General features: G+C 39.0%; 1 protein-coding gene across 1 annotated transcript in view; it reads left to right on the top strand.

Moving 5' to 3' along the window:
- The first annotated feature begins 5,417 nt into the window (after positions 1–5,417).
- Positions 5,418–19,617, top strand: part of fa2h.S (fatty acid 2-hydroxylase S homeolog) — a 43,079-nt gene continuing 28,879 nt past the window's right edge. Inside the window, exon 1 of the mRNA XM_018260650.2 lies at positions 5,418–6,088. Coding sequence (XP_018116139.1) covers positions 5,819–6,088 — 270 coding nt within the window. The 5' untranslated portion in view covers positions 5,418–5,818. The remainder of the gene's footprint in view (positions 6,089–19,617) is intronic.

Raw genomic sequence — 19,617 nt, 5'->3', positions numbered from 1 at the left:
GGTGACTTTAGGTTTTTTTGCATCTCCTATTGCATTTTTGTCTCTCTTTGTTCTAAATGAGAGTGCCCTCCACTTACCTGTATTTTTGTATTTCATTTTCATATACCAAAAGTTTGTGTGGCAGTCAACCCGAAGCTGCCGACCCATGGCTCCCACAGACTTCGGATTGGCTCTCAAGAGCAGCCATACAAAGAAGCCCGGGGCGTAAATGGCAGTCACCAAAATGGTGGCGAGAATTACAATTACAAACCACCTGCAGGTCTTAAGACTCCAGCTTTGTCTGGTCTGTCAGTTTTTGGATGTATTAACACACCCCTAATGTGTTCATATTGTTGCCATACTGAATGCATGTATTAACAGCCAAATAGCATTCATAATGATAAAGCAATTTGTGAAGCGCGCGTCGGCAACTGATCCTTTTAAAGCAACGGTTTATACCATTTTATGGTAAACCTTGTTTTTTTTAAAAAAAATACAACTTTTTTTGTATTGCGCCCTTTTGGCGCAAACTGTTTGGAAATCCAAATCCTTTTTCTCTAAATCTATTTACTTTCCTAAGAGCACTGGGATTTGTGGTTTTATAGTTAGCCAGCTCTTCCATCAGCTAGATACGGTTACCACAGAGACCACAGTCCCAGTGTCCCTGACTTCTCCTCTTTGTGGGGTCCCTCAGATAGAAAAATTACAGACAGTCACAGCTCTAACGGGACTTCTCCATCTACCATTTTCTAATCATTCTTATCTGTGAAATCTGAGCATTGCTATTACTCGATTGAATGAATTAAGAATGTGCTTATAATAATTAATTTTTAAGTCACAAGGAAGTGTTGTTAATTAATTCATAACAGTAATTAATTTTTCAAGGGGTAACTTAGAATCTACTCACACATTATCCCATGCACTAAATCACTTTATCTAGGAATGAGATAGCCTGGAAATCAGGGAATTGTATTGAGCACTAAGTCAATTTAATTGCGGATAAGAATTAGTCAGTCGTACAGAAAAAACTATTGCACTAGCACCTTATAACATTGAGTAATTAAGTAATTTATGGGAGTTAATCCCTGATTTTTATGTATTACTTTTTTCTTTTCTTAAATATTAGTTACAATTTATTGTGCGTTTATAATCAATTGGAACATATTTTGGTCAATTAATTTTATTACATGCTATAATTAATTAAGGGGATACCTTTTTTATCTTGATTATCATTCGTTATGTGTAATCACTTGCAGCAGCTTGCACACGGCTGAATGCAGAAGGCAAACATGGAACTTTTTCATTAAAAATATGATGACCAATGTAAAAGTATTGTTTTGCTTTTTGCACCGTGTTCTATTAGGTCTGTAACTAGTCTTATCAAAAGAGATGCCAAAGCTTACACCATTGCAAGCCTCACTGCTATATGATGCGCTAGATGTCTTTCTGAAAATGTGTATTATAGTTCTGTAGTCTGCAAGGCCGAATAAAAAGCAACTGCAACTATGTGGTGTTTATACAAATGGCCTGTAGATGTCACTGTGCTCATACTTATACTGTGCATACTTCCAGGTAGCTTAAAAGTGAAAGTTACTGTTGTTTAATGCCTGCATGAGCCTGCTAATAAATCACTGTTATACTCTAAAAAAAATTGATATTGCTATTGATATTGTCGGTCCTTTTACAGATGTTCCTATAGATTGTAGATTTGTTATAACCTTGATGGACTATTACAGTAAATGGCCTGAAATTGTATTTGTTTCTCATATAACATCAGCTACAGTCTACAGTCTTCAGCAGAGAAGGTAATCCAAAAGAGTTAATATCAGACAACGGACCACAGTTTGTCTCATATGAGTTTGAATCCTTTCTGAGAAAGAGGAATATTGTGCATAGCAAATGGAGAAATCGAGCAATTCAACAGAAGTCTGAAAGAAGCACTACAGACAGCAAATCTTACTGGGAAATCTTGGAAAGTATTTACGACAGAGTTCCTACATACTGTAACTACAGTGCAACGTGCCATGCAACAACCCAATCATCTCCAGCTGAATTATTACATGGTAGACAGATGCGCAGACTTCAAACTTCCACAAAATACTGTGCCAACAAAATCATCTACTGCTGACATTGTGAAGCGACAACAAGCCAAATGCAAGGCTTATACTGACAGAAAACGTGGTGCCAGATAAGTACACTTTCAGCCTGGATCTTTAGTCAGAATTAGAAACCAGGAATACTGAAACAAGGGCAATCTAAATTTACTACACCACTTGAAGTGAGACGCCAGTGAGGACCATACACAAGTGAACTGTCTGATGGACGCATATGGAAATCAAGTCGTCTTGCTCCTGTTAGATATGATGCTGGAGGAGCTCCATTTGATGAAGGACATTTTTCTACTCCTGATGTCAAGTGCAATAGGCCTGAAGAAAGTGAACCTATAAGGCGTACTGAGAGAATCAGAAAACTACCTGAATGGACCAAGGACTATGTTATGTGAAGAATGTATAATATTGTTTTAAAATGCATACTGTTTAGTTGTTGCTGTTTATTATAGTTGTCAAAATGCTTTTCTACTATAGGGGGAATATGTGGTGTTTATACAAATAGCCTGTAGATATCACTGTGCTCTTACTTATACTGTGCATACTTCCTGGTATCTTAAAAGTGAAAGTTACTGTTGTGTAATGCCTGCAAAAGCACATACTCAACTCATCCTCGGCTACCCAAAACATAACAAACTACATTTTCAACATGCTCTGCTCACAAGCCAGTATTTCTACATTTAGCAACCTCAACAAACAAGTATGGCCAGCTCCAATAACTGATAGAACAACCAAAATGTAAATAAACAAACCACAACCCAAGCAAATATGTTTCTGCCTCTCAAGGCTATTTTGAAAACGCCACATACTTGCCCCTGTGAAGAATACCCCTGGCCTTCTGGTGCTAGTTCCCAGCTAGCATAGCCTACAGCCAGGAGGACTGGTAGACATACATGTCTTAAGCATTCAGTAGGAAGTACTGTTAATAACGTATGTGATATCTGGTAATCACAGGGATGCTGTGAGTTTGTGACACCAAGCTTCAAACAAAGAGCAGTAAGTAAATTAAATAAATAAATAAGTACAGTTGCAGTCAGTTAACTTTATTTAAAAGCATTCCACTTCTGTTTTGTGTTAGTTTCTTTTTTAAACAAGAGCCGTAAATTGTCACCTCAATTTGTATGACGCAAAGTGTTCAAATCTATGGCAAAAAGTATAGTCAGGATTCAGACAGGAGCCACTAGATGGCCTTCAATGGAAAGGTAACGGTCGCTGGCTGTCTTTAGAAAGGGAAGCACCCATGCAAAGAGCAGTTCAGAGTGATTGTTTTATGAAAGACTTACATATGAAGATGGGTGCCAATTACTTTGAGGTGATAAAGTAATTTTTGTTAAAGATATTTGTTTACTATTTTCAGCAGACTCAAACAACCGCTTCCCTCCGACATACACTTTTATGGATCTTTCCAAAAGTATTGTTCCATTCATCTGATGGTATCTGATGTTGGATTGTCATTAGGGCCAGAGTACCAGAAAAAGATACTCCTTGGCAATGCAACAAGGCTTGGACCCCATCTGAGGGATAAAAATAATTCTTTAAATTGGCTTCGGCTGTCGATGAAAAGGTCTGAGCTGATAGGGGGATGCTTCCATATGCAGTTTAATAGCTATGGCTCACACTCCTGCCTGGCTTAGCCCTGACTTACCCAGAACTGCCCTCAATCTGCCCACACCCACCAAACTCCTTGGAAGGAAGCCACACCCACCTTTGAGGCAGTTAAAGGTAAACTATACCCCCAAAATGAACACTTGCGCAACAGATAGTTTTTATCAAATTAAGTGGGATATTAAATATCTTATAAAACTGGAATATATATTAAATAAATATTGCCCTTTTACATCTCTTGTCTTGAACCACCATTTTGTGATGGTCTCTGTGCTGGCTCAGAGATCACCTGACCAGAAATACTACAACTCTAACTGTAACAGGAAGAAGTGTGGAAGCAAAAGACACAACTCAAATTTTCTACTATGATTACCCAATGGCACATACTACTAAAAAAGTATATTATTATGAAAATGGTTTGTTTACATGAAGCAGGGTTTTACATATGAGCTGTTTTATGAAATGTATTTTTATAGAGACCTACATTGTTTGAGGGGTAAAGTTTTCCATTAAAGGAGAAGGTATAGCATTTTACACTTGGGGGTGCCACGTTAGTGACTGCTTTTACTTACCTGACACCCCAGGCTGGCGCTCCTATCAGCAGAAAACCGCACTGGCCCGAGGTTCTTCTAGCGACCATCATGGAGAGATCCTCTTCCTGCTTCTGCGGGTCTTTTCGCAGTTGCGAATGCGCAGTAGAGAGAAAAGCCGTACTTTAACGAAAAATCTGTCTATTTTCACTCTAATGCGCATGCATCTTCCCTGGGAAATTTGAATAAAGCAGCAAGAGGATCTCTCCATGGTGCTCGCTAGAAAACCCCTGGGCCGATGCGGTTTTCTGCTGATCAGAGCCCGAGGTGTCAGGTAAGTAAAAATAGTCACTTGGGGGTGCTTAACTTTTTGCACCCCAATTCTAAAATGCTATTCCTTCTCCTTTAAGGCTTAGAAATGGCTCCTGACAGGGCTATGTCCTATGACAGCAACTACAGTATGCGATGAGGGCAGTGTTGCCATAGATACCCAGATACATGTTACCCACAACCCTCCACACAGTAATTAACAGGGTAATTGTGCATTAATTGAGAAAACTATTAATGGGGAATACAAGTGATTTAATGTCTCCAACAACGTATATACAAAACACCGAGCCACTACCTGAAACTGGTCAAGGTTCACATTTACTCTCTAACACATAATTATTGGTCTGGAACGGAACGCCTAGAACAAGGTGTTTGGAGCAAACCTAGTCTTCTTCTGATCATTATTGAGGCGAAAGTTGAAAGGCTACTTGTCTCTTCCAGTTACACACAGTAAAACCTTTGCTTCAGGGCCGGACCTAGGGGTAGGCACAAGAGGGGGGGGCGCCAGCCACTTACCTTATATGCAGCCTACCCCTAGTGCGGCAAGTGTTGCGAACGCACGTCCTCGGTTGCGCATGATTACGCACGCGCGCCCTCGGTTGCGCACAATTACGCACGCGCGCCCTCGGTTGCGCACAATTACGCGCGCGCGTCCTCGGTTGCGCGCTGTTACGCACAATTACGCACGCCCGTACTCGGTTGCGCGCTGTTACGCACGCGAGTCCTCGGTTGCGCATGGTTACGCACAATTACGCACGCGCGCCCTCGGTTGCGCACAATTACGCACGCGCGTCCTCGGTTGCGCGCTGTTACGCACAATTACGCACGCCCGTACTCGGTTGCGCGCTGTTACGAACGCGAGTCCTAGGTTGCGCACAGCTGCGGTGGGGACCGAAGTTGGTAATGGCCAGCTGGGTTGCCTGGGGCAACTGACAGAACTGGCCCGGCACTGCTTTGCTTTGCTATCACCTAGTCCTGACGGTCCAAAGGATCATGGGAACAGGCAGCGGTCAGCAGGGGGACATTCTGTGTCTGAGTGCCATGGAAACCTACCAATTTGGTTCTCTAGGTAAACCTGAACGCAGGCCCCGCCCATCCGCCACGCCCACAGGGAAAGGACGCGGAAAAGCCTAGCCGCAGGTTACTGAATATGTAATACTATGCAGATAAGGCGGGCGTGGCTCCCACTGCTGATAGTTAGGAGCTTCCCACTCCACTTTGTAGCGGCTTAGGAGCGCTGTCTCTTTGCACCTGTCTCTCTCGGCTATGGCTTCGCGCCGGGTTTCACCTGTTGAGTTGCGCGACAAGTGCTCCGCCGGCAAGTGCTGGGTCCTTCTCGGTAACAAAGTGTACGATGTGTCGGCTTTTGTCAACCTCCATCCTGGGGGGGAGCGATTACTGCAGGACCGGGCTGGGAAGGATATCCAAGCAGATTTGAATGGACCCTCGCATCGTCACTCGGAGAACGCTCGCCGCTGGCTGGAGCAGTATTATGTGGGAGACCTAGAGCCGGAGCCCCAGGAACTGAAGCCGCAGGTGAGTTGAGGGGCGGGTGTAGATGTAGGTGTGTGAGACGCTGGGAATCTCTTCGGCAACAACTTTCCATCTGTACTGCCACTGGGCAGGGGTTGGCTGTGCTGACGTCATACAATGAGCTACAATTGCTGCTGAGGGACAGTTCATCCACACTTTCTGCCCTTGGGACAGTCTCTCAGTTTCAACTAGATAGAGCCCCCCTAGACTCATATTGTCACTGCTTGTCCAACAGTGTTCCACCACCTTCTGCTATTTACAAGGTCTGCCTTCCCTCTCATTATTCTCCTGCTAAAACTTACAATTGTAGAATACACTTTTTGCTAGGCACTTTATGAATATTTTGCTTATAGTTCCTTTGTGGAATTCTTCAGAAGCTTGTGGGTACATGTGTGCAGTCTCACAGGATATGTTATCAGTGTTGGACTGGGGTATCTGAGACAACACCCCAAGGACCCAGGAACCTCTCCCCATCCTGGCCCATACCTATTCCTTCTGCTGGGTGCTGCTAAGTTCAGGCCAGCAGCAAGTGGCTCCTCCCATCCTTCAGATCACAGACAGTCAGTAGTGGCAGGGCCTAATGGGATTTCTCCCGGGGGTTCCACTGGCCCAGTCCAATCCATTGTACAATATGTAGGTACAAATATGGAAACTATTATCCAAAATCCTCGGGACCTGGGGTTTTACCAGATAAGGGATCTCGCCATAATTTGGATCTCCATACTTTACTAAAACATTATGTTGAATAAACCCACTAAAATTGTTTTGCTTCCTATAAGTATTTATGATATCATAATCGGGGATCAAGTAAAAGTTACTGTTTTATTATTCCAGCGGGAAAAAAAAAGTTTTTGCAAATTGGAATTATTTGCTTGCAATGAAGTCTTTAGGAGATGACCTTCCCATAATTTGGAGCTTTCTGAATAACAGCTGTCTGGATAAAGGATCCCATACCTATACCTAGCTCTATTCAGTTGGCAGGCAGCATTGGACCATGACCCATACAGGCAAAATGAGTTCAGAACAACGATGCATGTTCCCTCTAAGCTGTACACATATGCATTCAAAGTTTTTGCTGCTGCACATTATGAATTGCACTGCAGCCAAATAATTTTTTGTGTTTAAAAATGTAAGTAAGTTTCTTATTTATATGATAAAGTTGATATTACATTATTATTTTCATGTTTTCAATCCATACTTTTAGTTCTGGGAAGTTACCATAGGATATGGGGTGTGCAAGTGAATGGATACAATGGCTGATAGTTAGCCTACACCTGTGTTCACAGTTGTTATTTACATGGCTATTAAAGGGGTGGTTCACCTTTAAGGTAACTTTTAGTATGTTATAGAATGCCCATTTCTAAGCAACTTTGTAATTGGTCTTCATCATTATTTAGTTTTTGAGTTATTTGCCTTTTTCTTTGGATTTTTCTCAGTTTTAAAATGGGGTCACTGACCCCATCTAAAAACAAATGCTCTGCAAAGCTACACATTTATTGTTATTGCTACTTTCTATTATTCATCTTTCTATTCAGGTCCTCTCCTATTCATATTCCAGTCTCTTATTCAAATCAGACCATGGTTTCTAGGCTAATTTGTACCCTAGCAACTCAATTGCTGAAACAGCAAACTGGAGAGCTGCTGAATAAAAAGCTAAATAACTAAATAAAAACCACAAATAATACAAAATGAAAACCAATTGCAGAATATCACACTCTACATCATACTAAAAGTTAATTTGAAGATGAACAAGCCCTTTAAGTGAGGGGAGAAAGCAATAGTGTCGGGGTTTATGGGAAGACACTAATGTTGCATGAGTTTGTGATTAACAGAGGGTAACAGGTACCTGTTGGAACCAGCTGATGTCATCCAGAAGATAGCAAAGGAACACCTTTTGGGGCGTGTCAGTAAGAACCTAAGGTATAAATGAGCATTAGACTCGTAGATCACGTGAACTATTTTTCAGAATGAATATGTGAGCTATAAATGTAAAACTGCTAATCACAGCTGAACCTGTGGGAATAACTGAGGATCAATCAGTTTACCCTCTTTTATTGTAAATCCACTGTCAGAGATAAAGAGCAGTAGAGTGAGCAGTAAGGATTGACAGGAAACAGATCTGAAGCAGGTAATTAGATAAGAGTAGGTATGTGGGTGCTGAGTTAAAGATCAAGGTGAAGGAGATTAAACAGTGACAGGTGGAGGCACGTGAATTTCAGAATTTGTATATGAAAAATACGGAGTGGGGTTAAAGGTATGTGGCTCAAAGATTAGCTATTAAGCAGTAAAAAGGAATTGCACTATTAAAATTACAGGTAATTACCACTTATAAATGTTGCTGCCAAAATGACTGCATAACCCATCTCATCACCCTTGAAGACCCCCTACATGTATGTTTTCTTCTTTGCAGCTATGCCCTTATTGGTCAGATAGTAAGACATGTGAGTTGAGGCTAATGGCCCACAGAACACTGCCTTACCTTTTCTCCTCTACAGGGAGCTGATATCAGTGTGAAAATGTGAAAGTATGCAGTTTCACATCTATATCTGCTCTGTGTGTCTGCACACAAGTGACATCGTGCCTGGTAGTGCTGAGACATGAACAAGCAGATGGGAGCACATCAACTTCTTTCTGCCTGTGGCAAAAACAGAGGTTGAGAGAAGCTGAGACAGAGCCCTGTTTGCTATTAGTCTTGGTTTATTGGCAAAAAAGCTTAGTATTATTGAAAATTGACTATTGAATATGTTTTGCCACAATGCACTGTTCAGTAGCCATGGATCCAACGTCACCATTCATTGTAATAACTAAGAAATTAGTTGAGACAAATGAAGGCTGGTACCACTACTGTGAAAGGTGAAATGGCAAATTTCCTGTGTTTAATAAAATGCCACAAACAGCACACTAGGGGTGTATACCCTTTGGTATATGTTTTGTCCTTTGCCACAATGCCTGCTATGTATTTTGTTATACTATAGCATGGTACAAGCTGATTGGTCAGATGGTAGGCATGTGTTATTCGGGTAAAAGTATTAGGCTCGGTGCCTTTGAAAACCGCTGGCCTCATGTTTTGATGCATTTAGGTGTACTCAAGGGAATGTTGAAATTGGACTGGTGAGATAGAATGGGCGGAGGGAAACATTTTGCATACAAAAAGTAGTTTTTGACCTTTGTTTTGGCAAGAGGATGGTCCTTGAACAGTATTATGGCATTCCCTGGCCAAAAGAACGATATATGCTAACATGAAAGTAGAAGAGATGAAGCTCCAAGATATGCAGGGCCATATTTTTTATCATTGAACTGGTTACTGTCCCTTTGGAAGAGAAGTTTTTTGCATATGGTCATAGTGAACACACAAAAAATGTGTTTCTCTAAATGTAGCACTTATTTTTAAATGAGCTATTTGGTATAGAATGGTGACTCTCTTTGTCTAAAGATGGCCATACATAGCAGATTGAAACTGCCGGTTTGGCCCTTTTAGACCAAGTGAGCAGCTTATCTGCCCATGTATGAGGCCCATCAATGGCCTCCCAACTGATATCTGGCTGAAAATCAAAAATATCAATCAGGCAGGTTTGAACATTCTGTTGGACAAAAAGCACATTGATATGTTGATGTGGTCCTTGCCCCATCGGTCTTTGTATGCCTCAGTGGATGATTGGACTCCCAGAATGTGGTGGCCAACTCATGCCAGGATCCACATGTTTGGCAGCCTCTCCAAACAAGCAAATCTGGCCATGGACAACTTAAGACTGGGTAAGGGCAATGACAAGTAGTGATTTGAGGTGCTCTGTTACCCAGCGAATTGCTAACTCTATGGGTGGGCAGCAGAACACTCACAGTTGCTTTCTATTGATAGGAACATTGGTGACCTGGAATTGTGGGTACATATGAGAGTTGGATGATGCTTGGAAAATTTAATTTTTCCTGCCCCCCCAGCATCAGAAGATAGAATGTAGATAAATGTAAAAAAATGAGTTTGTTTTGTAAAAATTGTTACATGCCGCCCATGTCTGACCCTCAGGCATGTTAACGTTTAGACAGTGTATTACCAGGTGGATTCTCGGGTCTATGGAAAAATACCCCTACATTTCCTAATTTGTGATGTGCCTGTACCTGTGTCAGGAAGCAGATTTTGATGCAGAAACACTGGCGTATGCAATTTGGTGCCAAAATCCACTCCATGTGCCTTCACCAAGGTCAATATAATTGCTCCAGGTGCAGAAACATGACAAAGTAGTTTGGGGCACAGGGACATTTACCTAAAGGACTACAATCCACCTGCTATCACATTAGACTCATTCTGTGAGGCTACTCTCAAATAGAGTTACTTGATACCAGAATAATAATGATTACAAATGTGCATTAAGATACTGAATAATTGTATGAATTGTTGACAGCACTTTCCAGCCAAGGAAATGGAACATGCAAATCAACAATATAATATTCAATATTCAAAATATGCTGTACAGGCAAGAGTGGTAATTAACACCAGCACATTTTCGTAGAGCAGGGGTAGGCAACCTGAGGCTCTGGAGCCTCATGCGGCTCTTAATCCCGCTTGCTGCGGCTCGGTCTTGCAGCTTTGCCTATGAGGTTGGCTATACAGCCCTCGTACCTGCTGGCGGCTGCTTGAGTGTGTGACCAGGGTAAGTTAACGGTTAGCTTACCGCAGTCGCACACTCAGGAAGCCGCCAGCAGGTGCGAGGGCTGTATAGACATCCCAGGAGTGACAGACAAGACCGAGCCTCAGCAAGATGATTCATCATCGTCCTTACTGCGGTCACAAACTCTAACTCGCTATTCAGTGTTTAATTTATTTCAAAGTAGGCCTACACACGCACACTGCACTTCTGTTTGTTGTATTCTGTTTTTGTAACAGTTAAAATTGAAAAAAAGGTTAAAACTTTTAAATGTTTATAATCTGTTTTATGTTTTGCGGCTCCAGACTATTTTCTTTAGTGGAAGAGGGGGCAAAATGGCTCTTTTGATAGTAAAGATGCTGACCCCTGTCATAGAGAGCAAATGTCACTATGGGCTAGTACATTTCTTCAAGCACAATTAAGGTTATTTAAACAAAATAATTAAATTATTTTATTACTGGCCTTTTGGACCAAAATTAGTTTTGTGATTGAGCTGGGCCTATTATCACGTGGCAGATTTATAGCAGTATCCCATGGTGTGGTATCACATGATGAGTTGAAAGAAAAATGTTTTTTTATAGGGGTAGTCTAACTTTAACTTAACTTTTAGGGGGTTTATTAAAGTCCGATTTTTTTCTAGGGGAAAACACAATTTTTTCATAGAAAAAAACTCTGCTAAAAGTCCTAAAAAAGGAGTACTCCATTTCAAACCTGCTGGGGTCATGTAGAAGTCAGTGGCAGATGTTACGTTTACAATTGGAAGATATCATGATCTGCACTGGGTTTCGCACAATAATCCGATTCATTTGTGGTTTTCAGGTGATAATCCCCCTCAAAAAAATCGGGGTAAATACGTAAAAATCGTACAATTCTGATTTTTTTTTTAACATTTTTATCAAGTATTTTCCCACACCAGATTTTTGCAAGTAAATGTATTAAGTACAGTAAAAATGGGCACAGGATTTTGGTCAAAGTTTGGATTTTAGTAAATAAACCACTTGGTATGTTAGTAGTGATATTCTATACATTATACAATTGGTCTTCATTTTTGTTTTTGTGTTTTTTTGTGTTTTTTGAGTTTTTTTGCTTTCTTTTAAGCAGTTCTCTGATTTGGAATTTCAGCAACTATCTGGTGGCTAGGGCTTAATTTATACTAACAACCAGGCAGTAAGTCAAATTAGACACTGGAATATGAATAGCAGGGCAACTGAATACAAAGAAAAATTATAAATATAGCAATAACAATAAAATTGTAGCCACACAGAGCAACCATTTTCTGTCTGCCATGTCAGTGACCTCTATTTTAAGAGCCATAATAAATAATTTAGAAACTATAAGCAATGAAAAATTAAGACCAGTTAAAAAGTTGCTAGGAATAGGTAATTTTATAACATTTGTTAACTTAAAGGAACAGTAACACCAAAAACAAAAGTGTTTTAAAGTAATGAAAATATCATGTAGTGTTGCCCTACACTGGTAAAAATAATGTTTGTTTGCTTCAGAAACAAAACTATAGTTCATATAAACAAGCTGCTGTGTAGCAATGGCGGAAATTGAAAAAAGTCTATATGGCACAGGTTAAATAGTGCATATCAGATGACACCATTATGTTCTACAGACCTTATCTGCTATCTGCTGTGTAACCTGAGCTTTTTCTCCTTTGAATGGCTGTCACCATTGCTACACAGCAGCTTATTTATATAAACAATAATAGTGTTTCTGAAACAAACACACTACTTTTACCAGTACAGGTTATCACTGCATTATATTTGTGTTACTTTAAATCACTTGTATTTTTTGATTGTTCCTTTAAAGGCAGACTATCTCTTTAAAAACATTTTTTTCTAAATGAATCAGTTAATAGTGCTGCTCCAGCAGAATTCTGCACTGAAATCCATTTCTCAAAAGAGCAAACAGATTTTTTTATATTCAATTTTGAAAATTGACATGGGGCTAGACATGTCAATTTCCCAGCTGCCCCAAGTCATGTGACTTGTGCTCTGATAAACTTCAGTCACTCTTTACTGCTGTACTGCAAGTTGAAGTAATATCACCCCCTCCCTTTTCTCCCCCCAGTAGCCAAACAAAAGAACAATGGGAAGGTAACCAGATAGCAGCTCCTTAACACAAGGTAACAGCTGCCTGGTAGATCTAAGAACAGCACTCAATAGTAAAAACCCATGTCCCACTGAGACACATTCAGTTACATTGAGAAGGAAAAACAGCAGCCTGCCAGAAAGCATTTCTGTACTAAAGTGCAGGCACAAGTCACATGACCAAGGGCAGCTGGGAAATTGACAAAATGTCTAGCCCCATGTCAGATTTCAAAACTTAATATAAAAAAATCTGTTTGCTCTTTTGAGAAATGGATTTCAGTGCAGAATTCTGCTGGAGCAGCACTATTAACTGATTCATTTTGGAAAAAAATTTTTTCCCATGACAGTATCCCTTTAAGGATATTTTGCATTGTTGGGTTGGAAGTCTCAGGACAAGAAGCAGACTGGTTTACAGTACTTGTCAATCAACTCAGTCCAAATAAGTCAACCAACCTAGTCCGATTTGCAGGAATGTAATTTTTTCAGATTTTTTTTGCTGTAACATTAACCTAGAGATGTGTAATATATCTGATAACAGCAGAGAGGTGTGGCCATAGTTTCTTCTGTTCTTGGTTTCTATATATACCAGGCAGCCCTGCTGTTTCATTTCTGCATCCAGTTAATGTAAATACATTTATTAACAGTAAATCAAGTTTTGAAATTGAGTTATGTGATGCACCAGCTTTGCCATTTGCTTAAAATTTGATAGAAATAAATAAATTAAAGGGGACCCATCACCCCAAAAAATTATTCAAAATCCTATTTTATCACATTAGTTAAGCAAAATTAACTTTAATTACACTAAATAAATTATTTGAATCTTGCTTCCTTCAGTCTGAGAATTAATAATTATGGCGAGCAGGCAGGAGCCATTTTGTGCACACTGTTATTAAGGCAAGCCTTGCATCATCTCAGAATCCTGTTTGTGCACCAGAATGGGGGACCTGATGTCCATCCCCATGCCCTGGTTACACAATTAAATGGTGATGAGAACTGGGGCATATGTGGAGAGCAGTGACATCTAGGAAGTGCTGAATGGAAAGTGAAAGTAATTGTCTGCCTCGCCTCTCTATGCCCAGGTCATAGAGGAGTGACAGACAATATTTGATTGACAGCTGAGATTTTTAAATGAGCTTAAAACAAGTATGAATGCTTTAATAAAAAATAGTAATTGGATTTCATGTTTAATTTGAAAAGGACTTTTATTATACAGATTTTTGTGTCTGGGTGACAGGTCCACTTTAAGTTAGTGCTATATAGTTATAGTCAGTATGAGGGCCAAACATTTAATATACCTTGTTTATCTAGTTATATGATGCCTCTTGGGTAGAAAAAGTTGGAATGATTTGCTGGCATTGTTTCTTTTACTTAAAAGTTTTTCACCCTGTTGCAGGGTAATGCAATGGGTCTGCTGTTCCAGGTTTTTCTAAAGCAGGTTTATCAAGTTTTCATTCATTCTTCTCCTGTTTAATCAGGAATAATAAACATAATCTTCATATTCCTTTAAATAAAAGAATAAAAACCTTTGATTTCTTCATAATGCTTCGTTGCAATTACAGTTATCCAAAATGCTCAGGACCTGGGGCTTTCCGGATAACATGTCTTTCCGTAATTTGGATCTTCACACCTTAAGTCTGCTAAAAAATCATGTAAACATTAAATAAACCCAATAGGCTGGTTTTGCTTCCAATAAGGATTAATTATATCTTAGTTGGGGTTCCGGATAACAGATCCCATACCTGTATTCGATTTTTGTTGATGCAAAATCTAAATAAATTATTTATTAGTGGAATTTTTCAGCGTCATCCCTCATTGCAACACTATGTAAATTTGTGACAGTCACAGGCTGAGCTTCTGCTTTCACTCTTGATGTTCTCTTTCCTGTCATGAACTCTCTGTCAGTCGATTGACCCTGCAGGCATACTATTTTTGCCCATGAGGTCACTAACCCAATCAAATACACATTCACTAACCTAGATGCTGTATATCTATTTTGTTACACTTTACGTCATATTTGACTGTATGTAATGGTATCATAGGCACCTAATACTGCTGCAAATTGTATATCTCATTACTTTCTGTGGGTAGGTCATTGGAGCTGCAGTTGTCTGTACTTTTCTGCAACAAAACTTACTACAGGCATGGGATCCATTATCTGGAAACCCATTATCCAGAAAGTTCCAAATTACAGGAAGGCCATCTCCCATAGACTACATTTTTCATCAAATAATTCTAATTTTTAAACAATATTTCCTTTTTCTCTGTAATAATAAAACAATACCTTGAACTTGATTCCAACTAAGTTATTTTTAATCTTCCTTGGAGGCAAAAATATTCTGTTGGGTTTATTTAATGTTTAAATGTTTTTTTCGTTGATTTAAAGTATACCAAATACGTTTATTTAAAGTACTAAATAAGACCCCTTATCCTGAAAACCCCAGGTCCCGAGCATTCTGGATAACAGGTCCCATACCTGTGCAGTAACAAATAATTTCTTACTTTTGCTTTTATAGAAATAGTCACTCTCTATAGGTAAGCCTAACACACAGATTATCTTTCTCTAAAAGTACTCATTTATTAATGCTGCAGATTTGTTTTTTATCATCTACATTAGAGCAATCATGGTTCCTCTGATGAGGTGAAGACATGCAGAGACGCTAAGGAAAAAATGAAGGCCCATTATTATGACAATAACTGGAAAAAAGTATTTTGAGAGAAGCTTCTCTAAATCGTTGTACAGGTATAGGATCCTTTATCTGGAAACCCGTTATCCAGAATGCTCTGAATTACGGGCTATATCCCATAGACTCGATTTTAATTAAAGTATTCAAATTTTACAAAATGATTTCCTTTTTCTCTATTCCATAGTGTGAGTGAATACACAGCAATGGGCAGCATTGAATCCATATTTGGAGCAACTCTATCATAGAGCAAACTGCCTAAAGCCTTTAAAAAGATTTAACCCTGTAGGATTAGATGGGTAATTTATAAATAGGCAAAAACATGCAGGAGAAGAAAACAGTACATTATACAAATACAGTTATAGGACCTGTTATCCAGAATGCTTAGGACGTGGGGTTTTCCAGATAAATATTTCTGTAATCTTTATACCTGAAGTCTAATTGAAAATCATATAAACATTAAATGAACCCAATAGGCTGGTTTTGCCTATGTTAGTTTGGATCAAATAAGAGGTACTCTTTTATTATTACAGAGAAAAAAGGAAATCATTTTTAAAATGTATTATTTGGAAAAAATGGAGTCTATGGGGCAAATTTACTTACCTTTGAAGTTGTGCTAGCGTTGGCTTTGCGGCACTTCACCAGTCGAAGTTTTGCCAGGGTACCGCCAATTCACTAAGTTACGTAGTTACGTCCCTTCACCATAGCGCAACTTCGCCTGGCAGAAGGGTGCGAAGTAGCGCTAGAGTAGGTCCACTTCGCTAGCGAAGTAAGTTGGCGAAATAACTAAATGATGTCACGCTGGCGAATTTGCCCTAGCGTTAGCCGTTTCGCACTTTAGTGAATTTGCCCCTATGGGAGACAGCCTTTTCATAATTTGGAGCTTTCTGCATAACAGGTTTCCAGATAATGGATCCCATGCCTGTATTATATATGAATGTACAGGAAATCTCTAAACCATTTAATGGTTTTATTCCCATGTAGATAAAAAAGCAAAAAAAGGACCGCAACTGCTCGCCGCTCTCCCCTCAAACCAGGTGCTCAGTCAGACAGTGTCCCCACTGTGAACGTAACAAAACTCAAAAGGCAGACGGCACATCTGAAATGGGGTTTATGGGAGTTCCTGCTGGAAAAACCTAACGCGTTTCGGGAGTTATCCCTTAGTCATAGGTACTAAGGGATAACTCCCGAAACGCGTTAGGTTTTTCCAGCAGGAACTCCCATAAACCCCATTTCAGATGTGCCGTCTGCCTTTTGAGTTTTGTTATGCCCATGTAGCCTAAATATAAAACATAATTTCCCAGAAAATTGTTCACATTAACTATAATACACAACGGGGCACATTCACTTAGCTTGAGTGAAGGAATAGAATAAAAAATACTTCGAATTTCATAGTATTTTTTTGGCTACTTCGACCATCGAATTGGCTACTTCGACCTTCGACTAAGACTTTGAATCAAACGATTCGAACTAAAAATCATTCGACTATTCGACCATTCGATTTTTCCTTCGATTATACGAACGAAGGAAATGCGGTAAATCCTTCCACTTTGATATTCGAAGTTGAAGGATTTTACTTCGACGGTTGAATATCGAGGGTTAAATAACCCTCGATATTCGACCCTAAGTAAATGAACGATTTATTCTGTTTTTCTGGACAATTTATAATGAAACAAAAGTAAAAATTGATTCAAATAATTATTGATTCCAACAAGGTCAGCACAGCTCTCATTGATTTTTATAGGACCTCGACAACTTGGCAAAGTTTGGCATTAGTGGTTTTCGAGGTTTCTACACTTAATAAATTTCGAAATTTTAGAGATTTTAGGAAAACCACAAAATTTCAGAGATTCGTGGAAAAAATCCCAATTTGATTGTTCGTTAATGGGCCCCCTAATGTTTAAGGCAGATGTAATTTTGCATTGACCTCTAAAGACTTTCTGCTAGCGTTTGCACAATTGATTTGTGGCCATGATATTTCTGCTAGAATTTAAATATGTTTATTTTGGAATGTAGTACACAACCTTTTTCTTGTAGCATGTTCTTAATATCACATTCTGATAAAGATATGCTTTTGCGTGTAACTGTGCTCACAGATTTTCTTCAGATAATTCAACTTCATTTATTTTCCAGGTAAGGTCTAAGATTGCCATCTGTAGGCGTCTCAACTTTTAGCCAGTTAAAACCCAGTTGTATTCAAACTGATGGCCTTGCAGGTTGATCAGTGAAATTTGGACAATAGTTTGGCCAAAATGTTTAAATGACTGACTGATTAACTTGTACACTGAAAAGTCAAGGTCCTGAATCTCAGTCTCTGTATGGCTAGACAGTTGCACTTAACCAGATGGCATAACCACATAAAAAATATATTGTGTTTGAGCAATCTGTTTTGATTACTTTGTTTTTGTTGTGTCACATTTTTGATTGAATAATGTGTCCTGCAGTGAAATTATGGTTGCAACACATTCTCCAGCTTCTAAAAGAGAAATCTTTCAATTCAGATATGATTCAATCTTATTGAATGCACTTGATATACTTTGTTGTTTTTTTAGGAAATTAAAAGCTAAATTCCATTATATTTAGTTCATGTGTAAATTTAGAGGGAATTTCACACAATGGTCACATTTGGAACCTCATTCTATAAATGTATAAACAGTATACAGTTACAAAATAGGACAATGCAATTTTTCAATATGTACTATTTAAAGTGGAGCTATCGCGAAAATGAAAATGAAATATAAGCTTTCTAATGCTGAAATAAGAAACTTTCTAAATACAATCAATTAAATATTTGTTTCTGTATTGTTTCTAAAATAATCAAGTTTATGTTCACTATCCCTCTCTGAGCACAAATTCTGCATGTAGAGAGACATGAAGTCTGGTGATTTTAATAGAATGAGCTCTAATACATCCTCTAGGCAAAAGGAGCCCCCCTATAAGATATATTTTATCTATCTGTCAATGAATATCTGACACCCAGCTCCTGCATGAAGAGAGAATGAAGAGAAACAGATGCTGAGAGAGGAATAGTAAAGATAAACTTAATTATTTCAGAAATTGTACAGAATTATTTTTAGGAAACTTCTTATTTCAGTATGCTGCAGCTTATATTAAATTTTCATTTTCACAATAGTTCCCCTTTAAACAAACCTTCATTTGTGACCAATTATTTTTTTATTTTCCCTGTAATAAAAAGACCGTACCATGTACATGAATCAATGCCACATCATACTAAACCTGTTAAAAACATAACTGATCATCTTTCCACCTTAATATAGCCCCTTTTCTCCTTTTAAAATAACTATTGATGCTAATTAACCCTGTTGGTTTAGTACCCTGCCATGGGGTCATTTTTATACTCTTCCTTTAACCCTTCTAATTATTAAAATCAAAACCGATAGCTTTTTCTGTCACAAAATATTGCTGACGTCCATCTCTTTGTCTTTCTCAAGCAACTACTTAACCACACATGTATTTATACAAAAAAAATTCACCGGTCCGGGTTCATCTTTCCGTTCGCACCACACTCCACATCCAGATATCCCTTCCACCACACTGGGAACTGTGTTGTTCCCGGGTAATTGTACAAAATTCATTACTTCCACATTCTAGTGCAATTACCAGGGGTCACTACATGCAAAGTATTTGCATGCAGCAATTCCAATGGATCTGGAATGGCAAGTATCATTTTCACTTTGTCACCCACAGGAGAGGAGATTTCCAGTGGGTGACAACATGCCCTATCTGTCATTGCCCTTTAAAAATGACAGTGCTTTGTATACAAGTAGCGCTATATAAATATATATAAAGATATGTATGTTATAAATTTAGCCAATGAAGACAAATGTTTCCTTTTATGTATATCTTAATGGCACAGCATGAAGATACATCACCTGCTTGCACCCTGTTAGGGGATGCTACTAGTTAGACAGAAAGACTAGTGTTACATAGAGCTGTTCATAGAGCTGATGGGAGCGCATCAGAAAACGCAGGTAGACAAAACTAGTAGCATTCCCTAACATGGTGTTTTCTAGGCATGGTAACCTCTAACCTTCTAAAGAATTTTATTCTAAGGAGTGTTTGTTCATGGAATAGGTGTTCAGTTTAAGCACACC

This window comes from Xenopus laevis, chromosome 4S (genome assembly GCF_017654675.1).
Source record: "Xenopus laevis strain J_2021 chromosome 4S, Xenopus_laevis_v10.1, whole genome shotgun sequence".
Lineage (NCBI taxonomy): Eukaryota > Metazoa > Chordata > Amphibia > Anura > Pipidae > Xenopus > Xenopus laevis.
The sequence above is the reverse complement of the archived record's forward strand: the minus strand, read 5'-3'. Positions and strand labels throughout refer to the sequence as shown.